The 20,511-nt window shown below is 36.6% G+C and overlaps 1 protein-coding gene across 4 annotated transcripts; it reads right to left on the bottom strand.

Annotated features, from left to right (window-relative positions):
• Nucleotides 1–88: 88 nt before the first annotated feature.
• Nucleotides 89–18,781, bottom strand: LOC111868814 (glutamate-gated chloride channel). Of its 4 annotated transcripts, none has more exons than XM_023859821.2 (9): nucleotides 18,674–18,781; nucleotides 12,735–12,903; nucleotides 10,882–11,111; nucleotides 10,126–10,208; nucleotides 7,525–7,689; nucleotides 6,437–6,592; nucleotides 5,060–5,225; nucleotides 4,472–4,646; nucleotides 89–1,617 (listed from the first exon to the last, which is right to left on the bottom strand). In XM_023859821.2, the coding sequence occupies exons 1-9, from the start codon at nucleotides 18,736–18,738 to the stop codon at nucleotides 1,345–1,347; spliced, it is 1,482 nt and encodes a 493-aa protein (XP_023715589.1). In that variant the 5' UTR covers nucleotides 18,739–18,781; the 3' UTR covers nucleotides 89–1,344. The 4 variants fall into 4 exon arrangements, with proteins under 4 accessions (XP_023715589.1, XP_023715590.1, XP_023715591.1 ...); XM_023859822.2 differs by lacking the exon at nucleotides 18,674–18,781 and adding an exon at nucleotides 14,619–14,656; XM_023859823.1 differs by lacking the exon at nucleotides 12,735–12,903 and having other exon boundaries at nucleotides 18,674–18,729.
• Nucleotides 18,782–20,511: the final 1,730 nt, after the last annotated feature.

Raw genomic sequence — 20,511 nt, 5'->3', positions numbered from 1 at the left:
GAAGAGAAGCGCTACATATAACAAATGGTAAATCTCAAGTATGGCAGAAAACAGGGAATAACCATTACAATAAAGTTCACTCTACTTCCATCAATAAACTTTACTATACAGTTATGTTGAGAATCTAGTAATATAAAAATGTTCAAGTTGGCAATAGTGACCTATATTTATTTCTTTTGTTTTATATTATAATAAAAAGTTTTTTCTCATCCAATGGCTGTTAAGTGATATGCAAGCACGACACAAAAAAAATCAACAAGTTACACATGTAATAGTTACAAAATGACTCAAATTGTACATGTAATTTTAATAACATAAGTACGTAAAGTAGTCTTGTATTAATTGATAGAATATAATATGTTTACAGTCCTAATATTCATAAGTACTATAGATAATGATATACATTGAAATGACAGATGTATGTCATTCTGTCATTCAACATTCAACATGGTTCTGTGCCAAAGGAAAAATGAGGAATAAAATCACAGTAAGTAACAGAGGACCTATCACACAACTGCCAGATCTCCCATTATGCAAAATCAGTACATTGTTTTGCTTTGCCTTACTGCTCTTCATTTTCCATCCTTTCTTCCATTAACCAACATTAGAGCACACTGTTCTGCTTTCCTCTTTATTCTTCTGTGCCTTCCTCAATTTAACGACATAAAGGCACATTCTTTCCCACCACCCCATTACCTTCCATCTCCTATGCCATATACCATTAATGACCTCAGAGCATATCATTTTACTTCCTCCACAATTCTCCTTCTGTTCCCTCTTCCATTAATGACATCATAGTACATTGTTTAGTGTCCCAGTACCCTTTATCTTCTCTTACCTCTTACATAAGAACACATTGTTTCACTTCCTTCACTGCACTTTATCTTCTGTTCCCTCTCCTATTAATGACATGAGACCACACTGTTTCACTCTCTCTAAGTAATCCTTAACTTCCTTCCACTTTTTTTAGCTCAAAATCTCCAAGTAATCAAGCTGTATATATTTCAGTCAGTGTTTAGTTTCAAAAACTTCTTTAACACTATGTAAGAGTTTCATGACAATCCTATACTTTGTATTTATTTATTTATGGCTTATTTAACAAAGCTTCCAATTACTCAGATTATATAACTTCAAATAATATGGTTATTACTTAATAATGAATTAGAATTAAAGTGGCCTCATTTGAGATACTATCATGGCATTTGTCTGGAGGAATTGAGGAGAATCACAAAGAGGAACATGATAGTTTGTCCTTTGCTGAGATTTGAACCAGTCACATAAAGAGAGTGGGAAGAAAGTAAGGACACCTATTCAGGAACTGACATCCATATCATTTTTCTGCTCTCACATCCAAGAAAATACACCCCAGTACAGTGTATTAAAAATTAAAAATGAAACAGGGAAGATGACTCTGCTTCTTGCATCAATCCACTTTGCAATTTGCTGTGGTGTCATAGTAGTGAAACCTCCATTGGTTGGATTTTCGTCATCAGAAGTAAATATTACAGTTCTGCATTTTTTGGCGTTGTTGCTATCAAGTGGGAAGTCTCGTACTTGTTCCTGCTCTTCATCATCATCCTCCAGCATTGGGGGGAGAGCCAAGAATCTAAAGGGAATCTGTTGAAATAGATATGTTGTGTTATTTAGCAGACATTTCCCATCTTGCTACATTATCCAATAACTCAGTCACTTATGTAGGAAAAAAATATTCTGAAACAATCTTAAATTTGATTTCAGGATCGGAGATCAATTTGGTTTAAAGTCATCAACTGGATAAGTATGATCTTATAAGTAAGATTCACAAGCCAACTTAGCAACTAACTACACACAGCTTTTGAATGATTGCTCAGTTAACGATAAAAACTCTAGGTTTATTACAGTGTTCATAGCAGCCTGCCAATAGACTCTGTTCTGAATGAGATGAGTCAGTCCATAACCTTGAACTCTAAGATCAGTTTTAATATTACTTCTCTTCTGATTACAGCTGATGAAATAAAATTCATGAGATAAACAGTAAAGTCCACTTGGAGGGACCACACAAGAAATTAGGATATATTCAATTAACTTAACACAAAATTAATATTGAATAATATTTCAAAATATTAAACAAACTGGATTCATAATGTCAACAGCATGGCAAGAAACTACTAAAGTATTGCAAATCACATGGATCAAGGTATGGAAGGAGAACTTTTTAAAAGATTGCTACATGAATGGGGCTGTAAGGGGTTGACTCTTGATTGCTAGGTGGTGTTGATAACTTCTTGACTATGTCAAGGTAGCCATGTAGTCTCCTTTGAGGTTCTCCAAGCGTAATTCTTCATGCATTCCTCATGTCACGTGTGCATGTCAGATGTCCACCTAGTTAATCCTTTTTCATTTATTTGCCACTTTTAAATTGAATAAAACAATTCTGAAGAGAACTACTATTGGTTTCCTACAGTGTTTAAAATTTTTGGAGTACATGTCAGTTGGGTTCAGTGTATGGTTAAGGAAATAAGCCCAAGGACAGAAAATATGGAAAAGATAAGTCATAATAATTATGAAATACAGAAATGGAGAGCTTTCAGTACTTAGGAAGTAATATACTTGCAAAGAGAAGGCTACAAAAGAAATCTCAGAAAGAATAAAATGTACAGGAAAATTGTGTCAGTTAGTTTTGGATATACTTTGGAAATTGGAACTGGCAAAGACAAGAAAAATATAATGTATAGAGAAAAAACATGAGCAATGACAAAGGCAGATATTAATAGAATAATAGCAGCACAGGTGATACTTTTAAGAAGTATAGAAAGACATCCAGGATAGAGAATAAGAACAAAATTTATAGAATATTTAAAGATAAGGTGGTATGGCATGTTCTGAGAATGAACAATAGGAGAACCCCAAAGGTGTTAAGTATGAAACTGAAAGAACATCCAAAATGTAGACCAAAGTCAATATGGGGGAAAAAAAGGCTAGGAAAGATACCATGAGGATGATACTAAGAACAAGGGGAAAAAAAAAACTGAGGAGTTTTGGGAAGGCAGAGACAGGAGGAGAGACTTTGTTATTAGGTGACCTGTGTAAAACTGAAAATATGAAGTAAAATCAAGAAGAGAGAAATGAAGTGAGAAAGAAAAATTATTAAGTTCCTCAAGTGTAAATATCTTCAATCTATTATTTTGTCTTTATTAATATAAATTTTGGTCCTTTCAGTTTGTCACTTCTCTCCTCTGCTCAAGTTTCTTTACCACAGGCATTCTTTGCATAATTCCCTGTCAATTATCCTTAAGTATAGCCATGATCACAGTTTTGTCTTACTAAACCAAAGTTTCTCAAATGTGTTTGAAAACCAGTTGCCAGTCTGCGCATTTAATTATACAAATCCACAATTTTTAATTAGCATTTTAATGTACATACATTCATTTTCTTATAGAAACTAAATAGTGTGTGCTGATCATAACTACTCTTTTCTAATCTACCTTTTGCTCCATTTAATGACATGACCATTGATAAAAGAGAGAATTCAGTCTTTTGAGTTCAGTCACTATACTCCTCAGAATGGGGAACCGGTGCTCTATTGATATTGATTGATTGATACATCTAACAATGTAAATTATTTCATGGGCCCTTGTACATAATATTTAAATCAGAATATTCGATGTGGGTGATCATAATGTGTAATGTAAGAGAACACACAGATTGTGACAACAAATGAACTGATATAGAAATATGTCATAAACTACAAATTATGTAATTATCCTGTTTTATTTGTCTCTTTTTTATTGATTGTCTCTTTTATATGCATTTTAATTTGACGCACTTGATTAATGGAATGAGTAATGAATGAATGTCTTAATGGAAATTTTATTTTATTTTAGTCCATTATAAATCTTGATAAATTTCTTGATCATTGTTTAATGTGTATTATAAGTATTATAAGTTTACCTCATTTAATTGCAATATTACTGTATTATTGTATAGCTACTATGTATTCTAACTTGACTTGTTCCATATCCTATGGTGTCTCACCTGTACTGGATTTATGGAATGTAAATAAATTCAATTCAATTCAATTCAATGATGTTTCTGTGATTTTTTTTCACAGCATAAGGTCTTTGTTTTTGCAATATAAAGGCATATGCTTAGGCATGCCAATAACAATTAAATCAGTACACTGTAATTTGCACTGCAAAATGTGAGAGACAAGCAATCTGTCATCAGGAAATCTACGTTACTAGACCATGAATCAGAAAACGCTGAGACCTACTGCCCTGATAAATAGTTTAGTAAGTTAACATTTCTTATTTCTAACAATTATAAAATATGTGTTTATAATAAACAAGATAAGTAAAATTAGTTTCTATGAATAAATTACCTATCTGTTCCTTACTGTACGTCTAATAATAATAGCCTCTAGGCCTAGGCCTCATGGACAGTGTATATGTAAGTCAAGTTAAATTTATCGTGTTTGCAGCAGGTTACAAACCTGTGTTATAAGTGAAGCAGGCAGACTGCTACTTGTCGAAGGAAGTTCAGTAAGAGTGAATACTGAATGTTGGACTGCAGATGTATGCTCCTTCAACTCCTTCCTTGCTAATTTTGGTGTTAGTGTGGACTTCAAAATGTACTTGCCAGATACCTTCTTAAGTTCCACATTTGACCTGAAATAAATGTTTATTATGGATGGCACGTTTAAAAAAAAAGTAAATGTTTATTTAATCTGTTCAGTTTGCAGTTTTTATTGAAAAGAATCCTCTTTTTCCAAAAAGAGGTCACTATACAAAAATTTATAAGCAATACATGAAATAAAATAAATAAGGTCTGCAAAATTTATTTGAAACAGTTTCCTATATATTAATGATATATAAAGAAGAAAGAACTGATGTCTCTACAAAGTGTCATAAGTGTGTTGCTTATTAGTTTCCAACAGTATAAAAAAGGAACATCAAGGCCAGCAATATATGCAAAACTACAAACAAAGCATTTGAAAATGAATGTTTTTTTCCATATTGGAGTATGCCTTTACAGTTTTTTCGCCATATACATATTCTGTTTACTAATTTCAGGTGTTTACCTTCTTCTCCAAATAGTGTTGACAAAAGCAAATTCTACCAGTGATCCAATGATGAACGTTGTGCAAACAATGAACCACACTTCACTTGCCATACTGTACGATACTTTAGGCATTGCGCTGCCAGTCTGGGATGAGAGAGTGATGAATGTCAACATGGTGCTAATGCCTAGAAATATATTATTACTACTGTTATAAGAGTTATTATTTACAGAAAAGTTCAAAAAATCAATCCATTCTTATGTACATTGCATCACAATTTCACTGTATGTATATCCTGTTAATTACATAAATTTCTGTGTGACATTGGTCAAGAATGCAGTGTTGCTTTGTGAACAATCCCACGACTACTTCCAGAACTTTCTTTTGGTGGAGATCATTTGGCCATTCTGACTAGCCTTTGGCTTATACATGTTTACAGATAAAGATGCACAGTGGCAACAATATCAATCTAATTGAACGGAAATAGACATTAACAACAAAATTTGACTTTTTCCAAATTAGATGTACCTGTTGGCTTGATAGATGTTCAGACAACTGAATTATCATGAATTTTGCTTTGTGACAGATCCCAGATCATTCTATGTCACTCTTACACTTACAATGATAGACTGAATTTTTAGGTGCAACATTAGACTAAATGATTCTACTTAGGATTTTGAGCAAATATTTGGACCTAAGGGAAGAGAAAATAACAAGAGGATGGAGAAAATTACATAATGAGGAGCACAATAATTTGTAATTATTATTAGCCTGATTGAATCAAGATGGATGAAAAAATGTATCATGAGGACATTTAACAGGGCATAGGTGGCGTGAAAATATCAAATTGATTCTTAAGGAAATATGTCATAAAAATGAGATCTCAGTTCATCTGGTGCAGGCTCCTTTTACTCATTGTGGGAATATCTAGATTGGAGAATAATGGAAAACCTTGCTTCTTACAAATAATTTATAATCTGACTGCTGATCTGATACAGTTTTTTGCGTGGTTGGTGTAATCTTTTGTCTTGATTTTTATGCAGCTTTTCGTTTTGATAAACATGATTTATACTGTATGTATTGTTTACCTGTAGAATTGCCTGTAAATGTTTTTTGCTGATAGTATTGTGATATGACGAGTCCTAGGCCAATTTATTTTGATTTATGGGAAAATGAAATAAGGAAAGAAAGAAGGAAAGATAATTGGTCATAAGTGTGTAAATTTAAATCATTTAATTTATGTATTTTTACCTGAATGGATATATGGACTACATATATGGATATATGAGACTAACTGTTTTTCAAGGACTCTACTTTGTGGAATAAGTTGTAATTCACATGAAAACTATATAGGAATATTTCTTGATATCATGCAAACTACAATCAGATAACACTGACCAAGGTTTATACGACCAGAGATGGCATTTGCATCCAGCCAAAATGAGACCCATGAGATGATAACCAACAGCGTACTAGGAACATAGTAGTCCATTATGTAGTATCCCACTTGACGACGAAGATGAAATGTCACCATTAGGGCACTAGAACTGCCAACTAAGACAATACATCATATTTGTATTCAGTGCAATAATTATATAATATTCAGATCATATTCCTTACAAAATTGTCTTTTTCTCTCTTTAATTTTATCAAGTCTGAGAGGCATACCTGTCTGCCATGATAATGTTGTTAAAACATATCGAATTAATTAATACAGATTATCATCAGTTAGTGTCCATTCCTTCTATTTCATGCTGATAATTTATTTCAGTACTGGTAACTACAGTGTACTAAACTAGTGTAAACAAAGTTGGGATTATGATATTTTAGAATAAATGATCAAAATTAGAAAAATACCTGAGTACAATATCCATTCCCATTCATAACTCATAAATATCAAATTATGTCTGTTTAAGGCTGGAACACTCTGCAACTACTAATAAGTAAATTACAAGATGGAATAATGTAGCAAACTTATTGGCTTGTAGGTTATAGAACACTGAAAGTCATGATATTCATTTTCAACAGTCATTTGGACTAACCCACTTCAAGGTGCTATCCTGGTATGTGCCTAACAGGATACTGGCCAGATTCCCAGTGGCATTATTAACCAAGTGCATTGATCATTACCACTGAGCTAACCTAAGTAGTGAAACACTGCATTTTGCAGCAGCATATTAAGTAATACGGTAATGCTCTTTTAAATCCAGTATGTGCTGCTGTGTGAAAGGATTAAACATTCATGAAATACAGTACAAACTATGTCAGAGTTTTATTATATATATCTTTCACGTGTTAAAAGTTCCTTGTCTCAAATAATGTGATGTTGATGTCTTACATCTAGTTTCAGAATACTTGGGAATATATATCATTATGTCTGTTACAGATAACAATTTAACTTGTATGTATGTAAGGGGTGGGCCATAAAAACCTGCCCCTGCACTGTAACCTTCAATGATCTATTGTGCTTTAACATTTTGACTTACCGGAGTGTCTATAGTCATAGAAATTGGTGTTCTGAAATGAACTTTCTTTGCTTGTGCTGTTCCACATACTTGAAATGTAGTATTCGGACATGTGTATGTTTGGAGTTATTGACACTGGATTATCATCCACCCACTTCAAAACCAGCTCGTTGGCATTATATACCCCTGTAATGGAGAGTATCCTCTAAATTGAAATTGCAGATAACATTTTGATCATGACTAATGAAGTGTGAAGCATGTGGGAGAACACCACTGTGGTCTATTTGAAGGTATGTACCATTCCAGCATTTGCCTAGAGACAGAAGTAAACCACAAAACTTTCACCGGATGCTCAGTGTCCAACATGAGATTCAAACATGGGACATCCCAGGTACTGACCACTAGATTACAACTCTCTACAGTACAGAATTAACTGTATGTATCATACAGAGATATTGGGTTTTCGGGCTTTATCCATCCTCCTGGTTTTTAAGATAACTAATAAAAACCAGGACGATGGATAAAGTCCAAAAACCCAATATCTCTATGTGTTATACACCGTTGTCAGAATCCTATAGTAACTGTATGTATCATGATGAGCTATAATGTTGCATGCACTGTTTTAGTTTTCAAGAAAAGCAGCTCTTAGTAAAATAAAATATCTACATACTTTTGGGAAATATGTGTGTGGAGCTAATTAGCCTTAATTTGCTGAATGAAGTATAAAACACTTTCATTATATTTAACAGTTTGCTGTTTAGTATTGTACATGAGCATCATAATGTTCTTTCTGAATTTAATGGATATTTATGCACTATTAACAAAACCAATGCAATCATTATTGGTCATGGGTTCAATTCCCAATGGGGTCACTGGATTATTTCAATTTCTCTAACCCTTCCAGCTGCATTATGTCCCCGGGGTTGAATCAGCCTCTGACAGAAATGAGTACCAAGAATCTTCCAGGGGGTAAAAGTCGCCTGGCATGTAAGGCTGACAACCTTACTGCCGTCTGTGAGCTGTCTAGAAAATGTAGAGCCTCGATGTCTCACAACCCTATGGGCCTCTATGGCCTGTTATACGAATAGCTTTACCTTTTAAATCATTTTTAATTATATACAGTGACTTAGTTACACATTTCGAACTAGTTGATCGCTATCAGACTAAAATACAATATTTCTATCAATTTGTAAATATTGGCCAATATGGCAGTGTGTTTTGTGTTGTATTTAAACTCAGATATTGCACAAAATTATAAATTTCTCATAAATTATTACAAATACATTAAAAAGCGTTACGAAATAAAAATGATTACATCATACCTCTCTAGTTACTATTATGATGTATGGTTTTTAAGTCAGAAATTAGTTCTGTGATGTACATTCTTATGTTAAAATGTAACTAATTTATTTTATATGATTCATAATTGTGTTGTTGGTGCATGCATGTGCACTGTCCACATAAGTTTTCTTGAGCTCTATTGAGGGGTTCTGGGGGAGAGAAATGGCAGCTGCTAGGATGCTGTGGTTCTACACCGGTCTGTTTTATAATTCAAAAGAAAATATGCTTTGTTGATGTATGTAGACAGAATATAAAGCTCAGGGTCAATGTTTTCTCATAGGTGGATACCTGTTACACCACACCAGGTTACTTGTGAGACCATATTGAGTTCCTTCCCACATCAGAGCAAGTGAATTTAGGGATCAGGAAAATTGATGTGGACAGTATTAACCTTTGCTGTACTTGCAATAATGCAATGTAATAAAGTTACATTGCACCTGATATGCTTAAAGTACTAAAATAAGCGGCCTCCGTAGCCTTGAGGTAACGTTCCCACCTCATGACTCGTAGTACGCGGGTTCAAATACCCGGCGGAGGTCGTCGAATTTTTAAGGGCGGAAAAATTCAGGGAACAAGTTCTCCAGGAGGGACTTTAAGCCGTGGGTCCCGTGTCGTAGCTTTACGGCACGTAAAAGAACCTCATACCTCCAAAGGAGGTCACTGAGCAAAATTGCGGACGTTTGCCGCCTGACAGCAGTCACTAATACCTCCGGTAGATGGGGGAAGCATTATAGATACTTCTCAGCCAGTAGAGCCGGTCTCGCTGGCTGGGCGGGACTGATGGTAAGCACCAATACTGGCAGGATATAGAGGCTGGTAGAAATCATAGAGGGAAGCACAGTGGACCACTACAGGTCTAAGTGCATGGTGAAACCCACCCTCTCTAATAACTAACTAACTAACTACGAGTAAAGTACTAAAATATCGATATGGATGAGATTTCAATGAACTGACAGTGACAGGTTAGAGTGAATTTAAATTGCACAGTCAAGAGTTAACTACTTGCTGCCTTTTCTACTAATATGTCAGGCAATGAGAGGCACATGACAGAATATAACATAAATTAATACTGACACTGCTTCTGAACCCTAAGCCATTTTATGTAATAGTACCATTCCATGCCATTTTGAATAGCAAAGAGAAAACATTCAAAACATAAGGATACTTTCATAACTTTCATTCTGTTGCAGTGGCATGGACATAACACAGTGCCACTCATCTATCTGACTCAAAATAGATTAAATCTAAACCTAGGAGGTAAGAAGCTCAGTTATTACGTACAACTCTCTATCATGAGAGAACAATGCTGCTCATCAAAAGGAAATTTATGGAGCTTCATCCAGCAGGTGAATGCTGTTTTTAGCCTGGAATAAAAAAGATTATCATATTGCATTTCATAAAAACAGCTCCCTAGCCATCTTATATTGATGTGCTATATTATATGGTCTTAACACAGTTGAAAATTAATGTATGGTACATTTATCCACTTAAATGAGTATGTTGACATTTCATAACTATCATAAAAAAGTTAATTTGTATAAAGTACAGCAATTGGATTGACAGTTTAAGAAGTTCAAAACATGTGAACGATTTAAAACGTGTTTAAAAAATTTGGAAGCACCATTTAGTTTATATCCTCTCCCCCATATACCTTCATGGCATAGTGCTTAATTAGTTAAGCACAGGGATAAAATTACCTATAACTCTTACTTTTGTCATATTTGTTTGTCTTCCTGTTTTTCATTTTCTTTGATTTATTTCAAGGATCACTTCATTAATTTCCTAAATTAAGTCCACTGACAGATTTCAATTAAATTTGATATACAAAATTTCTATCATAGAAATATAAGAATGTATGAGATAATGTTTCGCACATTTTTCAACAAATCAGTATATTATTATTATGTGTTCTTTGTATATTATAATATACATATATATATATTCTTATATAATTATATAAGAACCGAAATAAATAATTTTGATAATTAAAGTCACATAAGATTAAATGAAATTTGCTACATTGGTTTAGTATCTTACCTCTGTGAGAAGATAATTGTGCCATCAGGATATACTGAGACACTGATGTCTTTTTTCAGTGATCCCATCACTGTAGAACTGTGATCATTCCCCAGATAAATGCGAGGTGTCCATATCATTTCTTGGAGATCCTCCCCACCAATTATTTCATACACATTTCGAGAGATAGAATGATAGGCTAGTCGGGGGTCCCGGTATTCAAATTGAAGTAGTAGATGAAGGTTGTAACGCTAATATCAGCATATTGCACAAGAAACAAATAATTAGAATATAAATGATACACTTTCTGTAAAAAAAAATGAGTGTACTCATATATGATGGGTCTGTTTATATATGTATATATACCACATACATATACTCGCTAAGAAACAAAAATGTCTATATCAGTGTATTAATTAAGAAGAAGGAAGTAGAAGGAGAATGGAAAGAATTGCAGACAGATGATTCTCAAATAACACAGAAAAATTTGCAATATGAAATTTACTCATTCAGAGGTTCGTAAAGAAGCTCAGACATTTGGCTTGTCTTACCATTCAAAAGCAAATTCTGTCATCCAATATCCCTTTCGAACAAAAATAAAAATATGTTGTTGGAAACAGAAACAAATGAAAGCAGCTTCGTCCATTCACCTCACTTTATTCCTTGCTCCGGCAAGTATCCTGTATAAGATTATGATATTCTTTCTCTTTAACAGTTTTGTGTTTATGCCCTATCAGTCATCACCGATAAACGTATGTTTCTTTCACCACTGTTTCCCTGATTTGTACTATACCAAAATAATACAATTAGTTATAAACTACAAATATTTTATGGTACAGGCAAATAAAAAGTAAAAAAGTAAAGCTATCCCTGTACCAGGCCGTGAAGGCCCATAGGGTTGTAAGACATTGAAGGTCCCACATTATCTAGACAATCGGCTCAAAGATGGCGGTGAGGTTGTCAGCCTCACGCGCCGGCCGCGCTTTATTCCCAAAGAAAATTATTTAATTAATTCCTGATACTCATTTCTGTTAGAGGCTGAGTCGACCCCAGGGCCATAGTGCGGCTGGAAGGTTTAGGTCAATTGAAAAAGTCCAATGACCTCATCGGGACTTGAACCCGCGACCTTCCGGCTTGTAGCATAGCCCCTCCACCAACTATGCTACCGCGTTCCCCGGTACAGACAATTAGGTTTATTATTTAATGACGCTGTTAGTATCTGGAATAGTAGAATTATAGATAAAAGACGTTTTGCAAAAGATCTGGAAGAACACGGTCATGGTCTGATCAAATACCATCACTTCAGTTGCCTAAAGTAAACAGGAATAGCGCGAAAACCGCAGTCAGTATAGCCACTGTCCAGACAGAGATTCGAACCGAGCATCTCCAAAATACAAGTCTACGAAATTACCGTTGCGCTAAACTAGTCGTTAGTGAAAGGTGTAGAGTCTTCAGTGAACGAATTCTCCTCTCTTATGAAATCTGGAATGAATCGACATGTTCACAAAAATACCCCATAAGACTCTTTCCTGGGCTAGCTCAACCCAGCTCATATTTTGCACTACACTTCAACAAAAAGTTCCTTAATAGCAGCTTCCTGCACAACTGATTTATCTTCGATAGGCCCCAGTTTCAAATCTCTATCCGGAAATCAGATACTCTGACTGAGGTTTGTCGTGGTTTTCCTCAATTCCTTCGGTATAATTCTGAATTAGTACTTTAAAACCCTTTCCAAATTCATTATTAATTAATCATCCTCCATTCGATCACATATTCAGTAACTGAAAGCGCTGTTAAAGAAACCAGTACTACGAATAAAAATCGCATTCTCCCGTCCATAACTACAGAAGATAAAAGCTTCAAGATATTCTCACCACATTGTTAACTGCTTGTGAGTTATAAATGTACATTCTGGTACTGATGTTTAGAGGTCCAGGAGGGTTCATTTTGTTGTATCTACATGGATCTGTCAAGTTTTTCAGAAGCTCATAACTTAACAGGTTTCCAGCCGTAGTCTTCACTGGTGAGCAGCCCGCATATTTACTGCCACAAAGACAAAAAATATTGTCATAAGTCATTAAACTTATCCCTGCGTCTAGGCACTGTAACTCAAAAGCGTATGGAGGCGTGGAATTGAAACACGAGCACTCATAATCTCAGCACTAAATGACGAAATCTTAGGAGAGAAATATTCTTAACTTCAACACTAAGTCATGAAGGCAGACAGGGGAGCTGAAGAAGGAATTTTACGGAAAACCACTTAGTGTCTCAGCCGCCTTGGCGCTAATTTTACGTAGCATTCAATCTGTGGGATATCTTTACTTTTTTCCCCTTCTTCTTCTTCTTCTTCTTCTTCTTAAGTGGGGTTGTGTGCTGAACGCCACAGCCGATTGCCTAATATGAAAATTCATATATGTTCTCATAATTACGCTGAGAATCGTAACACTCACGGATACAGCTCGCTGTATATGAAACACGTGTTTTATTCTTCTCCACAGCTTTCCTTCGAAACACTTTTCTGTCAGATGAATATTTAGTTCGACAGGAGTAGAAGGATGTCCAGGCTTCCGTGTAAAGTTGCGTTAAACCTTTCCAGTCTTGATGGAGACTGGAGTTGTTCGATTGGTTTCCGTACGATTCTCCAGAATCAAATTCCACGAAGATGTCCTGGAATTGTTTCAGGTGTATAGACAGACGGACAGACAGACATGCTGAGATAACTAGGCTCTGAGCATGTGATCCCGCTTAAAATTGACACATTATACACACAATTGTCTAGCATTTCGATAAAAATGTCAATATTGTTATGTGATGGAGTGATTATAGACTGAGTTTAGATTGGTAAATGGATTTATTGAACCCTTATAGATCGTAACTACAAATAACTATAGCGCTGTCGGTAATTCACAAACTCTACAATTCTCTAAGTCTTCTCAGGGCCGCGCCATAGCTCAAGTGGTTAGTCTCTGGCTTCCCACCGCGGCGACCCGAGTTTGATCCCGGGTCTGGTCAAGTGGGATTTGTGATGGACAAAGTGGCACAGGGGCAGGTTTTCTCCGAGTACTTCGGTTTCCCCTGCCAATCTTCATTCCAGCAATTGCTCCACATCACCCTCACCTATCATCTAGGGCTGGTACAATAGGCCAAAAGTGGCCGCAGTACAAGGGACGTAGTCCCACCCCACTAGCAATAAAAAAAGTCTTCTCAGTCTGCTGCATCTTCATCGGTTTTTGCTTGGCAACGGCTTCAAAAGTCATAGCTTCTTCAGTTCCGCGTTCACGTCCTTACTTGCCGCCGACTTTCTCACAACTAAAGTCTAGACTTGTCCTACTTATAATACATCGGCACGGACCACACAGAAAATACCGCTCCCAACAGCTCTTCTATTGTTGCGACAAGCAGCTGTCGCAACGACCGCGTAGAGAACACCGCTTCCCAGCTAGTCCATTGGTGTGTGTCAGGAATCTGTTGCCTAGCAATGGGTCTTGTAAAGTGGGTAGCACTACTAATTCGTGTTCCTCCGGTCAAATTTTGGTCCACGGTTCAGATACCCAGAAGTTTTTCGTGATTTTAGCAAATTCCTCCAGGAAATTCCGTGATGGTACTTCAAACAAGGCTATGATAGCTTCTTTCCACAACTTTAACAATTTATTGTTCACTAGTCATCCCACCGTCTGACGCAAATAGTCTGAGCTACCGACAATGTCGTTAAATGCACCATAAATAAAGATTTCTATTCCCGAATTATTGTTGATCACCCTCTTCGCCAGAAGTGTAATTACTGCTTCTGTGAATATGTCTGGCATCCGGCTGAACAACGCTGACAGAACTCCTTCAAACCTCGTGTGGTAAGGTTAAATAACGGTCTTCTGAAAGCAAATATTAATGAATGGTGTTGCGTATGTTGTTTGTTAACGAAGATGCTTGCATGAGCTGGTGATGACAAACAAGTGCATGAGACAGAAGCGCTCTTTTCTTACGCACGAGTCCAACTCATCTATTGTGAAAGCAGCAGTGCAAATTCTATACCTAATTACAAACAAATTTTTTTTAGAAGTAATTTAATTGTTACGTAACTTTACCCCCCATTTACCCATGATCACACAGTAATGTACGTCAGCTGTTTGGTTTGTAACTTACAATGGAAAAGTCAGCAACACCAAAGAATGATAACATTCTTCTCATTTGTCCAAGAGGCAATTTTTTTTCGTCAACATTTTCCACGCGACGGAACACTAAAATACATCTCCGTGCCTCACGACATACAGGATCGCGAATTTTTAGCTGTGCATGTAGCTATGTAGTTGCATGTAGTCTACATATGAGTGTATTTGCGTATACACACTGTTTATACAAAGTATTAGCATCAATTCACTTTTAAGCTTTACTGATTCCTATAAGACAGAGCAACAAAATAAGTGGTGACCTACAAATAATAGTCTAGACTGAATAATAAGATTTTCTGAGATATGGCTCCGTGTAGTGTGATAGAAATTTACCGACGTTTCGAAGGAACATACTGCTTCCAAATTCATAGGCTAAGAATAATCCTGGCGAGGACACAAAAATGTTCAAACAGGAAGTAAAATTCCGACTCCATGTTTGGCCTTGCTGTAGCTCAGGCGGTTAGTTGCCTGCTTCCCACCCCGGCGACCCGGGCTCGAGCCAAGATAAGGTCATGTGGGATTTGTGACGGACAAAGTGTCATTTAGACAGATTTTCAACTAGTATTTCGGTTTCCCCTGCCAATCTTCATTCCAGCCATTGCTATACAATAATGATCATCATCATGTGGGGCTGGTACAGTAGTCCAAACAGTGAGCGCAGTATCAAGTCGACTCAGTCTCACCCCATGAGAGAAGAAAATACTCCATATTTTGTTGCTGGGCTTACTGATCCCCAGTGAGGAAGGAGGCAGTACATTCCTTCGAAAAGTCGGTTAACTTCAACCAGATTACACCGAGTTACATTTTTTTTTTATTGCTAGTGGGGTAGGACCAAGTCCCTTGTACTGCGGCCACTTCCGGCCTATTGTACCAGCCCCAGATGATAGGTGAGGGTGACTGTGGAGCAATTGTTGGAATGAAAATTGGCAGGGGAAACCGAAGTACTCGGATAAAATCTGCCCCCGGGCCACTTTCTCCACCACAAATCCCACTTGACAAGACCCGGAATCGAACCGGGGCCGCCGCGGTGGGAAGCCAGCGACTAACCGCTTGAGCTATGGCGCGGCCAGGAGTTACATATTACTTCAATACGAGATCAGTTTGTACTTTGGAATGCATCCGACATGTAAGAGCTCAGCTGTTGCCACTTGCGTTCCAGTGTACGAGTAGATGGAGCCCCAGATGTTCTTCCATTTAACAGCCGTAGTGACGTCTGTCTTACACAACCCCAAGGAAAGTATCTAATGGCCTGAGAACTGGATAATGAAGGGATACAAGAAATCAGACCTCCTCTCCGCACTCGCTTATTTGCATTCAGTTATTTCCCCAAAACCTTACTGAAATGTGGGGATGTATTATCATTGCGCCACTCTGGCTGTGGTCAGAGATAAATATCAGGGATTTACTATATGCCCAGCAGGAAATTCACCTGTTGTCGAAATAATAAATAAAAGAATATGTACCAGTATGTATAAGTTCCCACTAGTTTCATTTTATTACCTTACATTATTCAATATATTTAAATTGGAATACGTGGTCTGACAATAAAGTTCGCGAACTCCCTCGCTGTGGAAGTGCTATATATCTCATTGCTTAATATCACCGTGATCGCCTTCAGGGTACCCAATTTTGCGGAATGCACTTCAAGAGCTGCCGTTATAGTACTCCTGATGTCATCAAAATGCCTTCCTTTCAATATTTCCTTTATCTTCGGGAACAGGAAAAAGTCACCGGGATGTTCCAGCACAGTTATTTGTTCACTAGCTAAACACTCCCTCACAGACAGTGCCGTGTGAGCAGGTGCATTGTCGTGACGAAAGTTACCAGAACACACTCAGACTATAATAGACACCACTCAGAAAGAGGCTGCCATAGATCAATAATAACATGGCTGTGAAACGCTGATATGCCAACGTCATCAAACCATACTGAGATTTCTGCCCACCTCTGACACGACAAGCATATATAGTCATTATATACGAGTATATTATATTTTAGATATATAGACATTAACTAAGAGTGAAAGAATTAAATATTAAATACAATTCTTCTATGAAGAAATGAATTATGTTTAGACCAGTGTAGTGTATGAAATAATGGCAATGAAGTGTAATTTAATGAATACAAAATATGTCGAGATTGCAGAATTTTAAAAAATAGACAAGAGAGCCCGAGAAGGCAATTAAACAGGGTGGAACACGTTGATAATACGACGTGTGTGCTGAAAGCCAGAATTGGGAAGCCAGAAGGGACGGCCGTTGGTTTTCTACAAACATGCCCGTTGCTAGGCGATGGCACAACAAACACTTCTCTGCGACAGCCGGTACGTGATATCACACCTGGTTTCCACGGTAACAGAGGCGGACGCGACAAGAGAGGAGCTCTTGTAGGCGATGTTCATTGTTTTGCGGTCTGTGCCAATACGATATAACGAGGACAGTGAATAGAATATGGTCATGAATCCCGTGGAACTCGGGATCAAGAATTGCTGTGCTGGCGAGGACCATCAGCAATTTATCAGACATACAGACAGATTGAACAAGGCAAAGCCAGACACAGGAAATATAGGAGCATCAAAAATTGACGGCGGTCAAGCTTACGACCGTTCAAGTGACTAAACTGCTGTTGTAGAACAAGACAAAGAAGATAGGCATGATCTGCTTTGCACAGCCTCAACTGAGGGAGGATCTGCATATTTTGTAAATGGAAGAATTTTCAGTAAATAAGTTTTGAGACTCATTTTAAATTTTGCAGTTTGTTTTCAATTTATGAAGCTCATTTGGAGCTGTTTATTTACTTACGGCCTTAAGTAAAGCTCACTTTAATATGAGTATACATTGTTTAAAATCGGATGTCAGACAAATTTTCGTGAAAGACACCCACATAGGAGCTCAAATAATCTTTTCAACATTTCAGACACTGATACCACGGCTCAGACGAATGAACTAACAGACTGCCCACACATGAATTTCGAACACAGAGTTCTTTCTTACTTTGCAAATGACGTCTATTAATTTAGCTAAGAATGATAAAGCCCATGTAAAGCTTCTTGTTACTGCGTAAGCCGAACATGAAGGTAAGTTGACATCTGCTTAAGTAAGCAGCTCCACATTAAAACTTTGTGGGTAGAGGATGTATCCTTAATCTTGACACTGTACTGGAGGGATTTGTCAGCTTTAAGATCCGGGAGATTTGCTCTCGGGTAAGTGCCCCCAGTAACCATTGAATAAGCAATTGGGTAGGCCCCAGAGCCGGCCTGCCCCCACTGGGAATCCAACCATGATTCCTTTTTTTCAGCCCATAACTTACACTATATATCGACTTAGATATCCCTTTATTAAGGTGCACTTTATTTATGATTTTATTGTTAGTAACTCAAAAACGATTAAGTGTTTCAAAATAACATAAATCTACTGGGAAATTAAAATAAATTAGGTTATACTACTTCGATTCCTCTTAGCATAAGATTAGTGCATGCGCATGTTGTCGGTAGATAGTATTAGCCCAAAAGGAAACTCTCATAATTTTTCTGTGCATTTTTAAAAAATCACTTTCGGTTCTTAATTAACGTGAAGTTATAAACTTTAATAATAAATAATTACGAAATAATGAACATAGAGAAGGCTGAAATATAACAATGTACTCACGTTCCATGACTACATACAGAGCCTACAATGACGCAGAGTAGCAATGACAACCCCAGTGTGGCCATAGCAACAGAATGACGATCGTTGCATTATATAAGAAACTCATCTTCAGCTTAAGTAACAGACACGTTGTTTGCAGTACGTGTTACTGTTTGTTGCGACACATCTGTTTGCATGAAAAGTAGGGGACATCCCTTTGATAGAATGAAATTACCTACAGTAGTGATTAGCACATGTTTCAGAGAGCCAGTTGGGCCAAAACATTTATTGTTCGAAGAGTCGAATGAATGTTTTCGAAGTGTGAATTCTAATACAATACCGATGAGGCGTGCAAGAGCTAATTTGGATTACTTTTAAAACTTGTTTCTTGCACCTTGTGATAAACATTAAGTTATCACCACATGAACGTTTTTCTTGTCCTTGGTATCTATCTGAACTGATAACGAATCCATAAAGTACATGTTCCAAATTCAGAGTTCCTCCGTACAAAACGCAGAAAGCAACAGGACTAATTCGTGTTAAATTCTTCCTTTGTTGAACTTCTTCTGCATTCTTCAGTTTTATAGGTTAGGTTATGGAACATAGAATGAATAATGGTTGTATTCTGGACGCGGCGATGACAATAAGGAACAAACGTGTGGAACTGCGAAATGCTACGAGCGCGGTTCATACGCGTGCGACGCATTGTGTTGATGTGCAGGGAGACATTTTTTAAAATCTTATGTAAATCCAGTCGTCTTTTAAAGCACTAAAGTTTAAAGGAAACAGATTGATAGAAGGGTGTGATATGCAACCATTAGTATGTTTACAGAATGGGATGCTGAAAATAATGTAATTTTGTAACATAAAATCGATGAAAAATGTTGCACAATGCAAAATTAAGAAATTGAAAGAAAAAAATGGTTTTAGAATGCTTTTTCCTAAATCATTAACGGTTTAAAAAGTGTTTGTATTGTATTTCTAATTTGTTTCGACTGACATTCGAAGAAAAAAAGATTTTTCGCCAGTTTTCAAATTACTGTATCTCTTTAATTATGAGTTGGATACCCTTAGTATATTAACATTTTTTGTTCCAAATTATCTCAGGAATGCCCTCCTTAAGTGGGGGTAAAACTTTATGGATCACCCTGTGTAGGAAGAAGAGAGCCAATTGTGTAGTCACCTCATTATCTTCTTATTACGTTTCTGGGGCTATGTGTGTTCAGCCAGAAAGTGAATACGCTGGATGCACTCAAAACACGGATCACTCCAACAATGGCAAATGTTAAAGGGACAAGAGGTAGATTGTAGTTAGGGTGTATGCAGAGTTAGATACCGCAAGCTGTAAAGTGTTTCGAACCTAACAAATTTCACACTTTTGCATAAAAGAAATTCTATTGATTAATAAAATACTGCAAACAACAACCTCATACCTATTTTCGTTCCTAAGCTACAGGTGCCCAAAATCTAGGCATTCTTTTTCGTAGATCCTATATTGTAAGCCCCTATTCTCACGTAACGACAAAGAAACTTCTCCACTCTTGATTCCGTCTCTTCCGAGAAAAATTATTCCACTCACTTTTTCCTCTTTCCTGTCCTTCATTATTCACATCTTACCCCTGCTCTAACTCAGTGTCATTAATATTTCGGTCAAAACACAATAAGATTAATCTAAAACCGAAAATAAATCATTTTCATTTCATGCATCCTCTTGTATTATTATATACAACTCTTTTATTAAGGCCGTCACAACACAACAATACAGTGTTCAAGGCTAAATTAGCTTTGCTACATCTTTCGGATATTCATAGCCATCATCAGGCAAACACACGATCATCATGTTTACACACTAGTGAACT

This window comes from Cryptotermes secundus, unplaced genomic scaffold, assembly GCF_002891405.2.
Source record: "Cryptotermes secundus unplaced genomic scaffold, Csec_1.0 scaffold257, whole genome shotgun sequence".
Lineage (NCBI taxonomy): Eukaryota > Metazoa > Arthropoda > Insecta > Blattodea > Kalotermitidae > Cryptotermes > Cryptotermes secundus.
Note: the sequence above shows the minus strand (reverse complement) of the source record. Positions and strands in the feature narration are given on the sequence as shown.

Bases quoted from the DNA above. Each gene is read 5' to 3' on its own strand.
- LOC111868814 (XM_023859821.2), bottom strand. From the start codon at position 18,738: ATGGCCACACTGGGGTTGTCATTGCTACTCTGCGTCATTGTAGGCTCT. The intron at 12,904-18,673 runs GTGAGTACATTG...TCTTTGTGGCAG, and splicing joins TCTGTATGTAGTCATGGAAC to TAAATATGCGGGCTGCTCAC. The intron at 7,690-10,125 runs GTACGTAATAAC...TCTCCATTACAG, and splicing joins TTCTCTCATGATAGAGAGTT to GGGTATATAATGCCAACGAG.